The sequence below is a fragment of the Oryctolagus cuniculus genome, chromosome 2 (assembly GCF_051225735.1).
Source record: "Oryctolagus cuniculus isolate XC-2025 breed Fujian yellow rabbit chromosome 2, ASM5122573v1, whole genome shotgun sequence".
Classification (NCBI taxonomy): Eukaryota; Metazoa; Chordata; class Mammalia; order Lagomorpha; family Leporidae; genus Oryctolagus; species Oryctolagus cuniculus.
In genome coordinates this window covers 176,811,097-176,829,069 of record NC_142868.1, presented here as the reverse complement: position 1 = coordinate 176,829,069, position 17,973 = coordinate 176,811,097, and the positions used below count along the sequence as shown (strand labels likewise).

The window sequence follows — 17,973 nt, the reverse complement described above, 5'->3', positions numbered from 1 at the left end:
AGCATCACCCTCTTCCCGGGGCTGAGAGAATTAACGGAGGAAACGCACCCGAAGCATTCTGCACAGCACATGGCAGCGACTGCAATGATTCTGTGCATTACAGGTGATTTTTAAAATTGGACTTTACTGACCCCAGTGCCGTGGATCCCTGGCCAAAGGGCATGAGCTGGGGTCCAGGATCCCAGATCACATGTCTCATAAACACCCCCCAAACTCAGGAGCTGTTCAGAAACATTTCCAGGTCACCCCAACCACAGTGGGACACCAAGAGCCCGGCCAGTGTGGGAGAGGGGGTTCAGAAGAGGTGCAGGTAGGAGCACGGGGACACCCTTCTGAGCCCTGTGTCCTCCTAACCCTCTCTTTCCAAGCGGGTTACAACTCTCCTGGAAGAGCACTTTGCCTGGAGCTACCTTTATTTAGGAAGCCTTAATTCTCACCATGGCAACTGGTATAAGGTGGAGGGAGGAACCCCAGCCAAGAGCCCGGAGCCACTGCCACTGCCTGTGGGGAGCTGGGGGACCAAGAGGGCACAGAGGCTGCAGCCTCCACCAGACCAAGGTGGGAGGAGATGACTCATATGACTGTCCCAAAGAAAACAGCAAACCCAGGCACCAGCCCTCCAACCAGGGAGGGCGGGGGGAGGAGGAGGCAGGAGAGAAGGAAAGCCTGCGGGAAGAATAACCTCTAATGAGGTTTGATTACACCCGAGCTTCTGCATTCGATCCCCCCCAAATCCCCGCCGGCTCTTTGAAATTCAAGAGTTCTCTTCTGTGAACATCAAAAGGTAAATCGTGCGCAGCTCTGCGCTGGCTGAACTGAGAGATGATTAGCGAATAAAAAATGTCCAGGATTTAAAGCAGAAAGAAAGAAAGAAAAAAATCGTCAGCAGTAAGTGCTAATTAGACCATTTCCTGGTAACACCTGGCTTGTTTTTGCTCCTCTAATCAGAGCAATTGAGGCGATGGCAGGGTCTCCTCGACAGTGGCTTGGGGCTGGGTGTGCGCTCTGGGCTGCCGGGGTGACCCAAGAAGATGGTGAGGCACCTGCCCCGCCCAGGAGGTCCTCCAGGGCCCTCCCTGTGCACTCCCACTCTCATTCCCACCACCTGAACCCGGCTGCTCCAGCCCTTGTTTGCTCCCCTCCACCTGGGATCCAGCACTCGCTCCCCTGGCACAGGAGGACCACACTCTGCCAGGAGTCATTTCACAGCTGAGTCTCCTGCACACAGCCCACCTTCCCCGCCAGAGGGGCAGTCGCACCTGCCAGCAGAGCTGCCACCTTCTGCCTTCTCACTGTGGGGTCTGCACGGAGCCCCCAGGAGAGGCAGCAGGGCCCCACCACGGAGGAGCCTTGGGATCCTGCGGGAGGCCCCGCTCTGCTCCCAGCCTCCCTTTCCTTCTGTAATTACATTTTCCTCGTAAAGGCGGGCGATATTAATACTTGACCTACTTCACAGGCTTTTGTGTGGATGAAATGAGGAAATGTGTTTGAAATTGCTTTGTGAACTCTGCGGCGCTATAGGCAGGCCGGTTGTATCAACGCTCCAAAAATACCTGCTAAATGAAGACCTGAGGCCACCTGACAGCTGAGCGTCGCTGCTCTGGAGTGCCACCGACTTGGGTTCAAGTGCAGCACCTGCGCAGCCGCCATGCCCCGGCTGGGAGAACCTTGGTGAGCATTCAACCTCCGGCACCATGGCTCCCTTGGCTGCGTGCAAGGAGCTCAGCACTGTGCCTGGCGCACAGCAGCAGCACTGTGGGCGTGGGCGTGGGCATGACTCGTATGTTGAACAGCAACAGGCATGCGCTTCCAGCGCTGTGTCTCAGAGTGAGGCCCCAGAGCTGGCAGCCCCTGGCAGTGCTACCTGAGGACCTGGCAGAGAACAAGTTCCTGCACCTGCTGCGGACTTCGGAGTTAGAATCCCTGGGGAAGGGGCTCAAGAAACCGTGTCCTAACAAACCCTCCGGGAGAGTCTGGTACCTGCTCTCGCTGGAGAGCCAGTGTTTAAGACGATGCTGTCTGCTCTCACTGGAGAGCCAGTGTCTTAGATGCCGCTGTTTGTCAGGGCTGAAGGCTCTTGGATACAGCTGAGGTCACCCAGGCAGGTGCCCAGCGCTGAGGGAAGCCCCAAGAGCAAGGCGACTGCCCTGGCTCCCTGTACACAGCACTCGCAGTAATGCCGGCCAACACGGGCCTGTCTTCCAGGCCCAAATTCATCAGGGTTTCGCTCTCTCTGTCCTTCCCTCCACCACCCACCCCATCAAGACTTTGTCTGGCTTGGACGGCCATACCCAAGCCTTCCCAGGCCCTTGCTCCCTGGTTCCCTCAAGAGCTTTGGGGGCCAGAGAGGTGGGGGGAGCCTTCCATTGCCAGCTCAGCTCCCCCAGCATCTCTCCCTGACAAGAGCCTGGTGGCAAAGCAACCCACCGTTCAGGGAGTTTCTGAAGACAGGTGCCATAGAGACCCTGTCCTCTATGATAGAAAGACCTGAAGTGTGTCTCCCACCTTCCCCTCTCACTGGCTACTGATGTGTTGTAGGGCAGGTTAGGGAGGGACTGGAGTTAGAGAGTCTTAAGGTATGGAAATTTCTAGAAGTTTCTTCCCTGCCTTCCTCCCCAGGTCACCTCTACCCAGCCTCCTGATGATGTTAGCACCTGCTTGTTCACAGTTCCTGCAAGGCGGGACCCAAGGGCACTGGCTCTCTGGGCTAAGTGGTGTGGCCCTCCATGGGTCTTAGGGTGCCAGGGGAATGAGGGGCGAAGAGACCTCAGGGACAGCCCTCCACCAGGCCAGTGGACAGAGGGGCTGTGGCTGGACCCCAGGGATGTCAGGAGAACTCCAAGGCCAGGCTCCTCTGTTCCCCACACGCACTCCCCACCTGCCAGGTTCAGATGAAGTGAGAGAAGGTGTGTGTTCTGTGGGCCATAAAACCATGGTAAGGGGGCGTCTTAGTGTTACTAAGTGCACTAGTACATTGTAAGTGTACTCATTACCCCGTGTACGGAGATGGAGGAGCAGCAGGGAGAGAAGGAGAAGTATGTCCGAGGCACCATTAGGCTCAGTGTTGGGAGGCTTGGGGGTGTGGGAGCCCCCGTATTATAGTCTCATGCCCCTAGAAGGCCCACCACACCCCTTAGCAAAAAGTCTACTGTGGAAAATGTTGACAGAACTTAAAAACACAAAAGGTATTCTTGTCACTGTTTCTGTAGATATGGCCAGTCACCTGCCCAAGGTCACACAGTTAGGAAGTGGCAGGGCAGGGACTGGACCCAGGCCCTTTGATTGCAATAGCAGTGTCTGCTGTACCCTACGGCCTCACTTCACCAGCAGTGCAGACACAGAGATGGTGGCCATCAACCAGTGCTTTCTCTGGACCAGGCACAGTTTGTGGTCCGTTAGCTAAATTAACCCCTAGCAAGCCTATCCCTAAGTTTGATTAGCATGCCCATGACCTTGATTAAGAAACTGAGCCATGGGGAGGCTAGTAAGAGGGGAATCAGATTAAAGGCAGCCCAGTGAAGAATGCATCTGGGGAAAATGCATCAAGGGCTATAGTGGGGATGTGCAGAGGGGGGCCCTGAGGAAGCCCCTGTAGGCTCAGTGTGTGCATGCACGCATGTGCATGTGTGCTTGTGTGCATTTCTACATGTATGCATGCATGTGTGTGCCTGTATGTGCAGATGCATGTGTGCATACATGTGTGTGAATGTGCGTGTGTGCATGTGTTATCTGTTTGTGTGTTGGGAGTGCAGGCGCCTGGCATCAGAGAACTTCTTGAAGGACCAGGAGAGGCCAGCCTGGAACGTAAGGAGCCCGTCTCAGACACGAATGGTGTCCTCATAGAAACACTGGGTGGACATGTGCAGATGTGACCTGTGGGGCAGCACACTACCACGGGGAAGACAGTCTGTGGCTTTTGTTGCTCCATCCATCCACCCTGGTGCCCAAGCAGACGCTGAAGGTGCCAGGGCTGAGGCCTGACACCTCAGAACCAGACACTTGCTATGCCGCGTGCCTGCTCAGCCCACAAACTCCGTCCTCCCCGCCCTGCCCTGCTCCAGAGGAGCCTCAGGTAGACCAAAACCTCTCCTTCTCCCTGCTCCCACACCAGACGCAGGCTGGCTCACAGACCAGCAAGTCCCACAGTGACACCTGACAGCGACTTGGCTCATTTTCTTGTCAAGGGTTGCTGCCTTGTCAGGAAATCAGACGAGCCAGGCGGCCCATGGGTGAATGCAGAGGCCAGGGTGGGGCCGGTGGCTGGTGGTGGGAGCCAGTGCATCAGTCGCCAAGGGCATCTGGGCGGCATTCACAGCTGCCTCCTGGGACAGGCGGCAGCACCAGGCTGCCACCCAAGGGTCAGGGCAGGTCCCTGTGTCACTCAGAGCCATGCTCACCCTGCTTTGTACACCAGCACCAATAGTGCTGGGTGGAGCTGAGGCTCCGGTGCCTTCTCTCAGGGAGGGTCTACTGCTGCACTGAACTCCTGGCACCTGGAACTTTCCACAGCCCCGCCCGTGCAGGGGTGCGAAGGCGGGGGTGGCAGTGTGGCTGGCTTGATGGAAATGACAAGGGGTTTGGCCAGGCTTGGGACACTCACTTTGGCCCTTGTTTAACTGACTTTCGCTCTGTGGTGCAGGGGGGCCTGGCAGATTGGGATGGGCACTTAACCAGGCTGTGAGTCACAGGGACACAAGGGGGCTGTGGTTCCTTCCCTGACTCTGCTGGAGGGCATGGCTTTGTGCACGTCTGGCTCTAACACCTTCTCTGGGATGTTGGCCCTGGTCCTGCCCTGCACAGGCTGCTGAGAAGGAGGGGCTCTAAGGTCAGAGGCCAAGGGTCAGCACCCTGCTTCTCTACCACCAGCCACAGGGCTGCATGGTTTAGTGTCTCCCAAGTCTTGGTTTCCCCAGCAATGGCCTTCCCCCTTCTGCAGCTGCACACAGGGCACACAAGCAGGCAGGGCTCTTGCTGGCTGTGCCTGCTGCCCTCCACTACACAGATGCTGCCGGAGATGTGACAAGGGCCAGGAAGCTGGCATGGACGCAGGGAGAGGAAGGGGCACAGCATGGGCGGAGGGGAGACCAAATGACCAGGACCCACGGAGAGGCTGGGCTGAGCCCCTGTGTCCTGGGGGCACCTCTGCTGGTGACAGGTGACTGTGTGAATCAAAAACTGCCATGCAGACCACAAGCCACACAGAGCAAGGATACAGCCCAGACCAGGCGCTGAGGCTGTGCAGGCTGGAAGCCAAATGGTAGTGAGCACCCTGGGCCGCTGCAGTCTCTATTACCATCGTCCATGGCAGGTGCAGAGGAAGGTGCCAGGCCCGAGTTGGAATCCCAGCATCATGCCGCCATGAGGTGGCTTCCCTGTCACCTGTGACAAGGAGCACACGGGCGCCAGAGGCAGCTGAGCACCGTGGCAGAGGGCAAGGGCTCAGGGCCAGTCCTCTGTTCACACTCTGTGCACTTCCACAAGTTACTGCAAACACTGGCCCCTGTCTTCCTCCCTGTAAAACAGGGCCATAGCCTCTCTCGCATGAATGCAAAGGGTGGCCAAGTGGACACATGTGCTGTGTTCAATGGTGCCCAGCACACGGCAGAAGTGTCTGTGACATTCTGATGGCCGGGCCTGGCGCCCGGTGAGCATACCCCGCACTGAGCCCTGGGCTCGGCTAGCGAGGACCCTGCCTTACCTGCGGACGGTCCTGAGCAGGGTGGAGCGGGCCTCGTTGTGAAAGGTGATGATGATGCTGGTGGGTGGGAGGTCCTTGCAATACACCAGCAGTGCGCATCTGTGGGAGGAGAGGCAGAAGGCCAGTGAGACCTCGGCAGGCAGAACGGCTCTAAAAGGCTGGCTCCACGGCCATCCTGGTGGCCCCCAGCGTGGACAGATGCTTAGCACTGGGCAAGACTCGGGCCCCCCTCACTCTGAGAGGGGCTGGGAGCTCCATGAATAACTGAAGCTGAATTTTTCACCACTTTGGGGGAACACGGGCTCGGAGGCACGTTAAGTTGATAAACAGACTGAATGTGGCGTTTATCGCCTGAGTGCAAAGTGGCTTCTGGGAGCTGCATAAACCCAGCACCACGTCTTGGGCTGTGCCCCCTGGTCTGAGCCCTTCTAGCCCCTCTGCCCATGCCACAGTTCAGGGGAAGCTCCCAGCCGGCAGGGGCCTCATCCTGAGTGCAATGACCCCCAGCCCCTGGCCACATACACACACACACACCCACACCCAAAGACACGAGAACCCGAATGCCTCAGTGGAAGCAATCAAACCCCCGTCTTGAAAAACCATTCATTTCCAACGTGTCCAGGATCACTTTGCATGACAATTACATCTGGGGTAATTTCAATTTAATACCTCGCTGCAAGTGAAAATTGTAGCCTGCAGCCCCCAAATTACTATAATAATGGAAATGAACCCGCCGAGCGAGGCTGGCGCCACCAGGGGCGATCGCTGGGTAAATGCTTCCTCCTGTTCCTTGCTGTTCCGGGGCTTGTCCAATTACGCAGGGAGGGCAACATTAAAAGAGGAAGTAAATAACAGATGGTTGGGGGGGCAGACATTGGCTCCCCCCTCCCATTTCTTTCCAGGCCTGGAGCTTTTCATTTGGGGTCCAGAGACCCAGCGTCCCCCTGGGAGAGTGGTTCAGAGCCATCACTGGATCCTCAGACAAGTGTGGGGCCCTCAGTCGGAGGCCGAAGTCCTGACATCCCTCCCGGGTAACCTGACCCCCGTTTCTAGGAGCAGACACTGCTGGCACCTGGGACAGGAGCCAAGGAGAGGAGACGGCGGACAAGAGAAGTCCTGACCCGCAGGCCTGCCCGTCCTCAGCCCAGCCACCTAGCCCGCCCTCCCCTGCCCTGTCCCTGTGGCCTGGGTCAGGTGGTCCTCCTCCGGCCTCAGGGTTGCTTCACCGGCCTCCTGCCTTTCCTGCTGCCGGTCCTGTCCTGCCCACCACACAGCTCTGCTAAGTCTTCCTCTGACTTGAAGGCCTCCCTCCAGTGGTTCCTGATGCACGAAGTTCAAAGCCCCTGCCACAGCCATTGCAACTTTTCACAACCAGTCTCACATGCGGCCCCAACTCAGCCAATGCTCACACCATCCCCTCTGCTTGACCCATGTCCTTCCTCCTTCTCCACTTGAGGAGCTCCTCTACATACCTCAAAACCCAGAGCAAATGACCCCTCTGCCCAGAAGGTGTTGGTCTGCCCTTTGTGCTCCCGTAATTCTGCACACATCTCTTTTCTAGCACATCCTGTGACAGTGTCTCCCCACTTGACTGTGAGATCCTCTAGGGAAGGGCCCAAGGCTTTGTCCATCTCTGCATCCCTAAGTCAGGATTTAAGTGTAGTTGATACCCCTTGAAAAGCAGTAAGAGAATCAGGAAATGCAATTCCAGGGCAGCCAAAGACGTAGCCTGTCCTGGTTCCTGGGGGGATGGCAGCCACCCTCCCATGTGACTTCCAAGGACTCCCACGGATAGGTCCTCCTGTCTTCTCTCGTCCCCTCCCTTGCGGATCAGGGCAGCCAGGCCCTCAACAGCACCCAGAGACCGCAGCTTCCAGGTGAAGTCACAAAAGTACCGGGGGCTCAGTTGGCCGCCATGCCGGGGGGCCACTCGTGTAGCACTTGAGTGGACAGGCATCTTCGTGGAAAGGAACCGTGGCCACAGTCCCACGGCCAGCACCAGCTCCCCAGCCACAGAAATGAGCCAGCTCAGAAGTGGGTGTAGCAGACCCAGCCAGGCTGTGGCAGCCATCCAACGGCTGCTCAGCGAGGGACCCTAAGTCCAAACCTCCAGCCCCGGCAGCCCCTGCGCCCCGGCTTGCTGAGCCACAGTGACTCCTACTGTTGGGAGCCACTCTGTTCAATTGTGGGTGACCCGTCATGCGTTAGGTGATGGTTCTACAGAGGGAAGGAAAGTGCCGTGAAACCATCTCCGGGGAGAGGGACCTCGGGCTTGCTTCTCTCTGGACACAGCCCTGAGTTCAGAGCTGTGGCGGGGAGGAAAGCAGGGGGCGGGTGGAAGGGAGACTGGGGGCCCTTGGTTGGCAGGTTTGCAGGGCTCCTGACATCATGAGAACGGACATGGGGTGGCCCAAGAGAGAGGGAGGCAGTGGGAGGATTGTCAGTGCCACGAAGAATGGGCTGGCTGTTGGGGAGCCCGTGGGTACCCACACGCCTCTTTCAGAGGAAGTTAAGATGCCAGGGAGCTCAGTAGAATGTTCTGGTCTCCTGCAGAGCCAGGGCAGAAGACCGTCCGTGCACAGCCACACAGAAGGCACCCCTGCTAGGACTGGGATGCATCCAGGGGCTGGGTGCTAGCTTCTCCCAGCTGCCACGGGCCCTGGCCTCCTGGGCTCAGGTTCTGGGCACTGCCTTGGAGCTAACTTCCCTCCCCACTTTCCAGAAGGCAGTGGGACGACCCCAAAGCCCAGCATTGCTGATGTAAGTTGTCCATAGACAAGGAGTTGTTTTCTGCTTACACAGCCTTTCCTGTCTTAAAGGATGCCAGCCAGGGAGGCAGGTGAACGGACACACAATGACACAGCAGCACATGTGTGCACACACACAGAGTTTAGTAGGGCCATTACTCTGCCCGGAGTGGTGCAAGAGGCTTCCTGGAGGAGGTGGGGCTGGAACTCATGGGTGAGGTGGAGACAGGGACACAGAGGATGGGTACAGAAGCCCACAGGGCCTGGCCTGGGAGTTCTGGACACCTCCCATCAGGGTGAGACCTCGGGCAGGTCACTTGTGTGTCCAGGCTGCTGCGTGCTGGTCTGTGAAATGGGGGACAGAGCCCCCGGCTCTCCTGCTACCAGCTCCCGAGCAGCGGGATGGGCAGGCGGCATTCAGCCGGCCCAGGCAATTTGAACAGAATGCGGTCAGTGCCCATTCGCTGCTGGGGCTCAGCTCCATCACTGGGCCTCTGACTTGACTGTGTCCAGCCTTGTTTTCTCTCCTGCAAAAGCGAGCTAACAGAAGGGGAAAGTGCTTTTCCTAGATCATCACTACGTTAGGCAAGAGCAGCTGCTTGACCGACCATATTAGGATTGTCCACATCGGTCTAAATCTGCAGAGGACTCTGCCGGATGGGGGGAGCCTGGTCTGGCATGGGCTGGAAAGGGGTCTTTGGGGAGGAATAGTTCATCCCTGCGCCACCAGGGGGCAAGGGGCAATGGGAGCCCGGGGGAGGGGAGAGGTCAGAGGATGCAGCGGTGCAAGGGAAGGGAAGCTGGGCTCTGATGCTGTGTGCCCTTAGGCATGTGGCTTACCTTCTCTGAGCCTTCCTCCCAAGCTTGTGACACCACAGATAATGCACACAGCACACCCAGGGCTTAAACGGCAGCTGGAATCACTGGCACGACTGGAGAGCACTCGTCCCTAGAATCACAAGCTCCCAGTTTAGGGAAGGAAGGGACCTTGGAGATGAGCCTGTTCAACCCCCTGCACTGGGCAGGCGTGGGTTGTTTTGTCCCTGGTCTCTGAGCTCCTCCAGCCCCCTAGGACTGGACTGGCAGGAAGCTGTGAGCTCCTCCAGTGTGTACAAGCCAGGGGAGGGATAGGGTTGGGTGCCACCAACCTCACCAGCTCACAGGACTTCACGGGGCCTTCCTCCACAGAGAGCCAGGACTGACCCCCTGTCTCCTTCAGCTCTCTCAACAGCCAATGAGAACCCCCACTCCACAGATGAGGGAAACTGAGGCTCAGAATCGTGCTGAGTGGGATGAGGGGAACCTGTGTCCTGTGACTCCTAACCCAGTGCTTGTCCCTGTCATCCCTGCAGTCAATTCGCTGTGGCTTCAGGCACCCAGACCTCTGAACCCAGGGCAACAGTCGCCTGCCCTCCAAGCCCCAGGAAAGGCCAATGGGCAGAAGGCCTTCGAAAAGTCCTCACCACCGGCTGCTGAGAGGCGTGTGGGCTCCGACAGTGGCTGTCTGTGAAAGCCACAGGGACGAGACCCTGCAGGGGCATGAGGGCTGGCACCGGTGGGCAGATGGGAAACCTCATTGATAATTTATTAAAAATGCAGAGGTTTGACTGGTGGGGAGAGCCGGCAAGCAGCAGAGCGTGGTGCAGGGGTGGGGATGTGAGAGCCTCCAGGGGAGCAGCAGGGAGGGCAGGGCCTTGGCCACGTGGGGAATCAGTCTCGGGCAGGCCGGTGGCTGCTGTCCCAGGGCTGCAGCATTTCCTGGCTTCTGACCCTCCTGTCTCTTCCTTTTCTTTTTTCAAAGACAGGCTCAACCTAGACTTTGGGTTTCTCCCAGGGAGGGTGGAGCTCATAGCAAGCTTTGGGAACAATCAACCCCTCAGGGGTTCAGGGTCACTTCCAGGCCAGGGAGGTATGCAGAGAGGTGGAGCAGACCTTCTTCCCTCCCCTCACAGGCAGCCTCCTGCCCAGCCCTTGGCCCTGAATGTGGACGGCACAGGCACATCAGAAACCCGCTCAGTGACAGGGCTGTCAGCTATCGCAGGTCGCAGGGATGGGCGCCATGCTTCCTGCATCATCCCTCAGCGCATCCGACACTGCAGCGGCCTGGAAAAGGGCAGGGTGGGGAGCATCATGGTTGCCCCCAGGGAGCATCACGGTCACCCCCAGGTTTTCAAAGAGCTATAGGGGCCTGATGGGGCCAGGGCCAGGGCCCTCCAACTCACTCTGGGCACAAGGCATCCCCCTTGCAGCATGGAAAAAAAGACAGTGGTCGTAACTGCTGGATGTTCAGGGTTTTGCATTCTGTAGTCTAAAACTGGAAGGGAGAGATGCCCAGAGGGAAGCGCACTTGTTCGCAGGATGTTGGTGTAAAGGGAAGCCGCCCCAGCCCCTCCACAGCTGGCCATGGCTCCCAGTCTTGAATGGCAGGGACGGGGAAAAGTCATGCAAATGTGCAGCCTGATGCAGCGGACATCAGACAGGCCTGGTGTGGGATGCTGCGGGTGGACCCCAGGTTGCTAGGGAGCGTGGCAGTCACCCCCCTGCTGCCCTGGTTTGTGGTGCTGACACTACCCACCCCATGGAACATGTTGCATCTACTGTCTAGGGGACCCTTGGTGCCAGGTGCAGTACAGAGCACCCCCCCCCCCAACATACACACATTTAAATTTCATTTCATTTGAAAGACAGAAATAGAGAGAGATTATCCGGTGGCTGGTTCACTCCCCAGATGCCTGCAAGAGCTAGGCCGGGGCCAGGCTGAAGCCAGGAGCCCAGAGGTCAATCCTGGTCTCCCACATGGCGGGCAGGGATGCTGAGTAGCTGAGCCACCTGCTGCTACCTCTCGGGATGCACATTAGCAGGAAGCTGCCCGTAGAGCAAGGGTGGGAAGCAGGCACTCTGATGCGGAACGTGGCATCTTAACCCCTGTGCCCAAGGCCTGCCCTGCACCTCACCTATTAAATACTCACAGTCACCCTGCGAGGTGGCTGCTATTTGATGGATCTATTAATGAGGAGATTGAGGATGGAGGCGCAGAAAGGCTAAGTAGCTCACTCCAGCTAGCAAAGGGGATCTGAGCCCAGAGACGCTGGCTGCCAGAGTCCTGTCACGTGCTGTCCCCATGCCAGGCTCTTGCCCTGGTTCCTCAGGTCTCTCCTGTACCCTGGCACAGGGAGCACACCCAGGTACCCACCCTCGAATTGCCACCCCAAGAAGCAGTTTCTGCTGAGTGCTCAAAACCAGTCCTCACAGCGACTGCCAGGGTGGGCGGGACAGGCTGTACTCTTGGGTGAACGCAGGAGGAAGTGAGACCGCTGGCTGGGCTGCAGGGGCTCCCACATTGCTGTCCATCGAGCAAGAGAGAGTGGGTGCACCTGCGACCTCCAAAGGCCCTGGCGGGTGGGGCGGGGGATCAGGAACTGCTGTTCCTGAACAGAAAGCTATGCTGCGCTCCTTCCAGTTCCTGCAGTTCCCATGCACACTGTGGAGGTCAGGCCCAGGCAGAAAAAGCAATGGGTTGTCTTCTCCCACGTTCCACTGCCTCAAACTCCATGGCCACAAAGGCCAAGGGAAATACAGGCTTAAGACAGAAAGGGGGAGTGGGACTGACTTCCTGGAGAGAGCGCTCTGTCCCTAAGAAAGTGGCAACATGTGGGTCCAGAGTGCAGGTGCACACCCTTCTCCATCCCTGTCACTCATTCTTGCTATGCCCTATAGCCCCAGTGAGACTTCAGGAGCAATACTGTCATCTCACCTCCCTTCCTCACCACCAACACCGCACAAAACTGACATGTGTGACAAAGAAAGGATGAGCGTGGAAAAGTCTTTGCCCAGGGACTTTTCCAGAACGTTGGCTCTTTCAGGACAGGGGGCAGTGAACGTGCTACATACAGGCTTTTAGAACCATCAATTTTGTTTTTGGAGATGAGATCATGAAATGCATCCCCAAGTCTGCTCAAGGTAAGGAAGCCTTCCCTCAGCTGGGAGGAAAGGAAAGATCAACAAACAAAATCGTGCAATGCCACAGCTGTGGCTGGCCCCTGGGTTCAAGATCAACTCTCCAGAAGAGAAAGACACAAGCAATATAAAATGCACAACAACTGTAAAATCAGACACTCCTTTTAATCTCATTTCATGGGAGACACTGGCACACTGGAAGGCATGAAATTTTTATTTCATGTCAATTTCACTGTGATTTCACATGCAGATTAATTTGTCCATCCACATCAACACGCACTGCTCCCAGTTCTGGCCTCGACAGCCACCCTTGGTCGGTGTTTATAGAAACCCTGCATCTCACAAAACACACTTAAAATAATGGTGAGATCTGCTGTTCGATTGCACTGCCACATTTTGAATTGTTGAACGTGGTATTAAATTCCAGTATCCTAGAGAGAGGAGAGGGCTGGAGCAGAGAGGTGAAGTGATTAGAAGCTTGGCCAGCTTGGTGGGCAGCTTCAGAGAGGGACCCCACCCCTGCTCCCTGTATAACCTTCTTCAGTGTGGGCTGGACCTGATGACCAGCATCTAAACAGCAGAATCCAGCTAACACAATGGGCTGTCACTTGTGCCTGGGCTACCAGATACTGCGACTCCTGACCACTGGGCCTGCAGGCATTGGTGGAGCCGGCTGCCACGCTGGAAAGCCTATGTATCAGGAGACCGAATCCCGCCTGCCAGGCACCACGTGAGCAACCCCAGAGGTGGCTGCAGCCTCAGCTGATGCATTGAGAGCTGCCTGTCAGGGACCCTGAGGTGCAGGACCCCCCCCCCCCAAGCCACACCAGGACTCCTGACCCACAGAGGTCGTGAGATGATAAATGCTGTTTTCCCCTGGGGTGGCTTGCTCTATAACAACGGCAGATACCCTTGGCTGCTCCAAACTACACAGGTCCACCGGGGCTTCTCATTCCTCTGGGTCAAAGGCAAATCCCCTTGGGTATGTGGTGGAAAAACCAAGCAAGCCGCTCCCGATTCCTCCCAGGCAGTGGCCCAGAGTTCCCCCTGGGACCCTTGTTCAGGATGCTAGGCAAGGGGGTGCCAACATCCACAGGGACATTCTTCTGTAGCGCCTTCGGGGCTGTCCCATTTGCTACAAGTGCAACTCCTTTAAGGGTTCTCAGCACGAAGCACAGTACACAGGAAACTGCTTGGGTGACGATTCTCTCACTTCTCCCAGGGATGGCACACACCCTTCCACGTGCATAGGACAGCAGTTCATGCACTGCACACAATGGATGCCTTGGCCTTTAGGGAATCATTCTCCTGCAGAAGCCCAGTTAAGAAAAGCTGTCGGGGCTGGCGCTGTGGTGTAGTTGCCTAAGTCTCCACCTGCGGCACCGGCATCCCATATGGGCACTGGTTCATATCCCGGCTGCTCCTCTTCCAATCCGGCTCTCTGCTATGGCCTAGGAAAGCAGTGGAAGATAGCCCAAGTGCTTGGGTTGCTGCACCCATGTGGGAGACCAGAAGAAGCTCCTGGCTCCTGGCTTCCTATCAGCCCAGCTCTGGCCATTGCGGTCATTTATGGAGTGAATCAGCAGACGGAAGACATTTCTCTCTGTCTCTCCCTCTCTCTATAACTGTACTTCTCCAATAAATAAAGAAAATCTTAAAACAAACAAAAAGGCTGTCCTGGACTGTCACTCAGACAACCCTCCATTCCATAAGCACACAGCCATTTTGCCAGGGGACTTGGTCTCTGGTGAGCCTGTTTAGGGCAACACATGCATGCCCTTGTGCAGACACACTGCCTTATTCTTGACTGAGCCTCTCCATCAGGGTCTGTGGTCTTCTTGCTCCTTGGAGGATCTTCCTGGATTTCTTAACCATCTGCTTCCAGCAGCACCAGTTTCTAGGAAAACCTCCACCTTGAGAATTCTAGGGCACTTCCTCTGTCTGATTAATTGCAGACTGCAGATGGGAATGACAGTCCCAAAAATCAGTTCGGCAGGTGCACTCTGGGCAATGTCAGAAAGCCCCACAAGGTCCTTCCTGAAAAACTGGGAGGCAGGGACTCTTTGGTATAAGAGGCCGTGTTGTTTGCACTTCCCTCAAGGCTCAGTCTCTGTCTCTGCTTTGAGGTACCAGCCGCTCAAAGTGCTTTCTCTCTTCTGCTCTAAGCCAATTCCTCGTAGTTGCAATGCCAGATGGGAAGGCTAAAGACTGCCTAGTGAAGTCCCTGTGAGTCCCTGGACAGCATTTCCAGGAGGTGTCCATGCATGCTCCCTGAATGTAGTATTCCAGGGTCAAAGAAGTTTGGCAAATGAGAAATATTAGATCAGCACTGGGTTACCTTTTACTGGTGATTCACCATTACCCAGGAACATGAGAAAGTTCTGAGAGTTGCACCAGCCTACTGTTTGCCCAACTTCAACCTCAAAACCCGCCCCATCCCCACTCTTGTAATTTTCTCCTTTTTCCTATCACACAATGCTTCACACATAACAAGAATGCAAATGTTTTCTAGATAAAACCATGCATACTTCTATTGTAATATGCTTTGTTCATGAACTTTGTGAAGATTCCTAGCGGGCATGAATTTCAAAAAATGCTCACACCAAAATAAGTGTATCTTTGAACTCCATTTCCATGACTGTTATGAAGCATCCTTGTATTTAGCAAAGCATGCCACATAATGCCCTACCAGGAGAGATTTTCTGGGACACTGTTTCAGAAGACACTGCCTCAAGCCTTCCTTTGAGGCCCAGACAGAGAACAGGCCTGCCCAAGGTCACTCTCTAGTGCAGTGCTAAGACCTCCCAAACCTGCTCAGCTTCCTTCAGGCACCCAGGCTTGGCAGGCCCCCACGACGTGGCACAGAGAGGCCCAGGCCCCCCAGTCCACAAGGGTTATTGGTCACCTCTGCCTTCAAGTGCTATTTTCTCACTATCTTCCCCAGAAGCCTTCCCCCGAGGTCCCCATTACTTCTCTATGCTGCTGAACTGAACCTAATGGAAATGTTTTGGTCTGTATCTCACTCGTCACCGAGAGTCACACATGTCATAAGTGCTCGGTCCTCTGCCCTGGGCTTTGGTGAGGTGACCCTGGCTTGGCTGTCCTCTGTGTAAGCTGTTTCCTCTTGGCTTTTCTTTGCCATCTCACATCTTCAATTCTGTTGTTCCCCCCAATTTCTCTCCTAGGCCTTTCTCTTCTCAGTGTTCCTTCTCTTTGGATTATCTCACTTTCTCCAAGAGCACAGTGCCCTGTGGGTTTGCTAATGACTCCAGCCCTAATCCCCATGGATTTCTTCTCTTGGATGGGACATGAATAACTTCACCCCCCTCTGCCTCCCACAGCTCGGCCAAGCCTGCTGACCCTTCTGTATTCTCCACTGGCCATGAACCCCGGCCCAGGAGACTCTAATCCCTCCTCCCACTCCTTCACACCCAATCTAATTCAACCTGCTCCCGTCAGCGCGCCTTCCTTATCACTGCATCTGGCTGTTTCTCCCCGTTCCTGTGGTGCCTTTTCTAAATGACTGCAGCAACTTCCTAGCTGGCTTTATCCCTTTCCAATCTATTCTGTATGCTGCAGATAGGATGATCTTCCCAAAACTGCATTTTTTTAAGACTTCTTTATCTGAAAGTCAGAATAACCGGGGGAGGAGGGGCGGAGAGACGGAGATCTTCTCCCACGGCTTCACGCCTCAGATGACTGCAAGAGCCAGGGCTTGGTGAGGCTGAAGCCAAGAGTCAGGAACTTCATCTTGCTCTCCCACATGGGTGGTGGGGGCCCAAGCATTTTGGGCTGTTCTCTGATGCCTTGTCAGGTGCATTAGCAGGAAGCTGGACTGGAAGCAGAGCAGCCAGGACTTGAACTAGCACTCTGCTATGGGATCCTAGTATCACAGAAACAGTGCAACTTGCTGTGCCACAATGCCAACTCATCTCCAAACTGCATCTCTAACACCTTCCGGTGTTGCCTAACTACCAGAGAGTCAAGCTGATGCTTCTCAGGTGGCTCACATGCTCAGTGGCCTGGGCTTAGCGATCCTCCTGACCCCGGCCTGCTGCACCGCCAAAGTTCCAGTCACCTGCTGCCTGACCTGCTCGTTGTCCCCTCTGCACCTCTGTGAATGCCACCGCTCTTCTGCTTGTCTCAAAGGCCCTTTCCTCTCTTCCAAGGCGTGGCTATTTTACCCTCTTCCAATCTGTGCTTGGGAGTTGCTGCCCCTGGGAAGTACCCATTTCCTGAGGCTTTTCCAATGTGCCTCCCTAGGGCGTTGTGCTCACCCCATCACTGTAATTAATAAGAATCATAGAATGCTGGTGCCATGGCTCACTAGGCTAATCCTCTGCCTTGCGGCGCCAGCACACCGGGTTCTAGTCCCGGTCGGGGTGCCGAATTCTGTCCTGGTTGCCCCTCTTCCAGGCCAGCTCTCTGCTGTGGCCCGGGAGTGCAGTGGAGGATGGCCCAAGTGCTTGGGCCCTGCACCCCATGGGAGACCAGGATAAGTACCTGGCTCCTGCCATTGGATCAGCGCGGTGCACTGGCCGCAGTGCGCCAGCCGCGGCGGCCATTGGAGGGTGAACCAACAGCAAAGGAAGACCTTTCTCTCTGTCTCTCTCTCTCACTGTCCACTCAGCCTGTCAAAAAAAAAAAAAAAAAAAAACAGAAGAATCATAGAATTAACTTTTCTGTCTCCTCCAGTGACTGCTGCTGCAAGGAAGGCAGGGACTTACTGGCAGCCCTTATGTTAGTACCTATGGTGACCATACGGAGCAGACATAGAGCAAGTGTCTGAAAAGTGTGTGGATGGACAGAGCATGAGTGGACTAAGAAGCTGGGAGGCATCCGTGGGGATCAAGGGCAGAGTAGAAAATGTCCTTTGCCAAACTAGGGGTGACACCAGCACAGGAGAGCTGCACAGCAGTAAGCTGAGCCAGGGTCAAGGTCAAGAATGCAAAGAAGAGCAAACATACTTGTCAGCAAAACCAAGAAGAGACCGGAAGCAGGCAAAACAGGGACACCAGGGCTCAGATGGACCTGCAAGAACATCTGCAATGGCCTCTGGTGTCTCTGGACAGCTCTGAAGCTTCTTGTGTTGCACTGGAAACAGTCAGCAGTGTTCAAAAGGCCAGGATGCTGTTCTTGTTCATCTAAATTCCAGGAACGATAAGTGAGGTTCCATCCCATGAGAGGGGAGAGACTGAACCCTGTGACAGACCAGGACGGCACCACGCTTCCCTCCGACAGGCCCTGTCTGGTCTGGGGGCCCCCGGCCACGCGCAGCTATTGAGCACTGGATATGTGTCTAGCCTGAATGCAGAAGTGCAGTGAATATAAAACACGCGCAAGATTTCAGAGACTTCTTACGAAATGCTCCTTTGTTTTGACATTGATTAGATGTCGAGATGAAAATATTTGGATGTACTAGAGTAAATAAAATTTATTAGTAAAGTTCATTTCACTTGCTTTTTATTTTTTTTTAAGTGACTCCTAGAAAATTTTAAATTCTATACGGGACTCACATCTGTTTCTCTTGGACATTTTGTCCTACATTATTCCCGAACTTTAATTTGTAGA

The 17,973-nt window shown here is 55.5% G+C and overlaps 1 protein-coding gene and 1 long non-coding RNA gene across 5 annotated transcripts in view; one reads left to right on the top strand and one right to left on the bottom strand.

Annotated features, from left to right (window-relative positions):
• The window catches only part of GALNT14 (polypeptide N-acetylgalactosaminyltransferase 14), a 204,023-nt gene that overhangs the window by 42,008 nt on the left and 144,042 nt on the right, over nucleotides 1-17,973 (bottom strand). For all 3 annotated transcript variants that reach the window (XM_089327778.1, XM_070069718.2, XM_002709933.6), the window contains one exon: nucleotides 5,699-5,797. In XM_089327778.1, coding sequence (XP_089183904.1) covers nucleotides 5,699-5,797 — 99 coding nt within the window. The remainder of the gene's footprint in view (nucleotides 1-5,698; nucleotides 5,798-17,973) is intronic.
• Nucleotides 80-7,786, top strand: LOC149128155 (uncharacterized). 2 transcript variants are annotated; one of them, XR_016230502.1, is made up of 3 exons: nucleotides 80-784; nucleotides 1,457-1,671; nucleotides 6,570-7,786. It is a non-coding gene; the product is annotated as an uncharacterized LOC149128155 (long non-coding RNA). The 2 variants fall into 2 exon arrangements; XR_016230501.1 differs by lacking the exon at nucleotides 80-784 and adding an exon at nucleotides 935-1,034.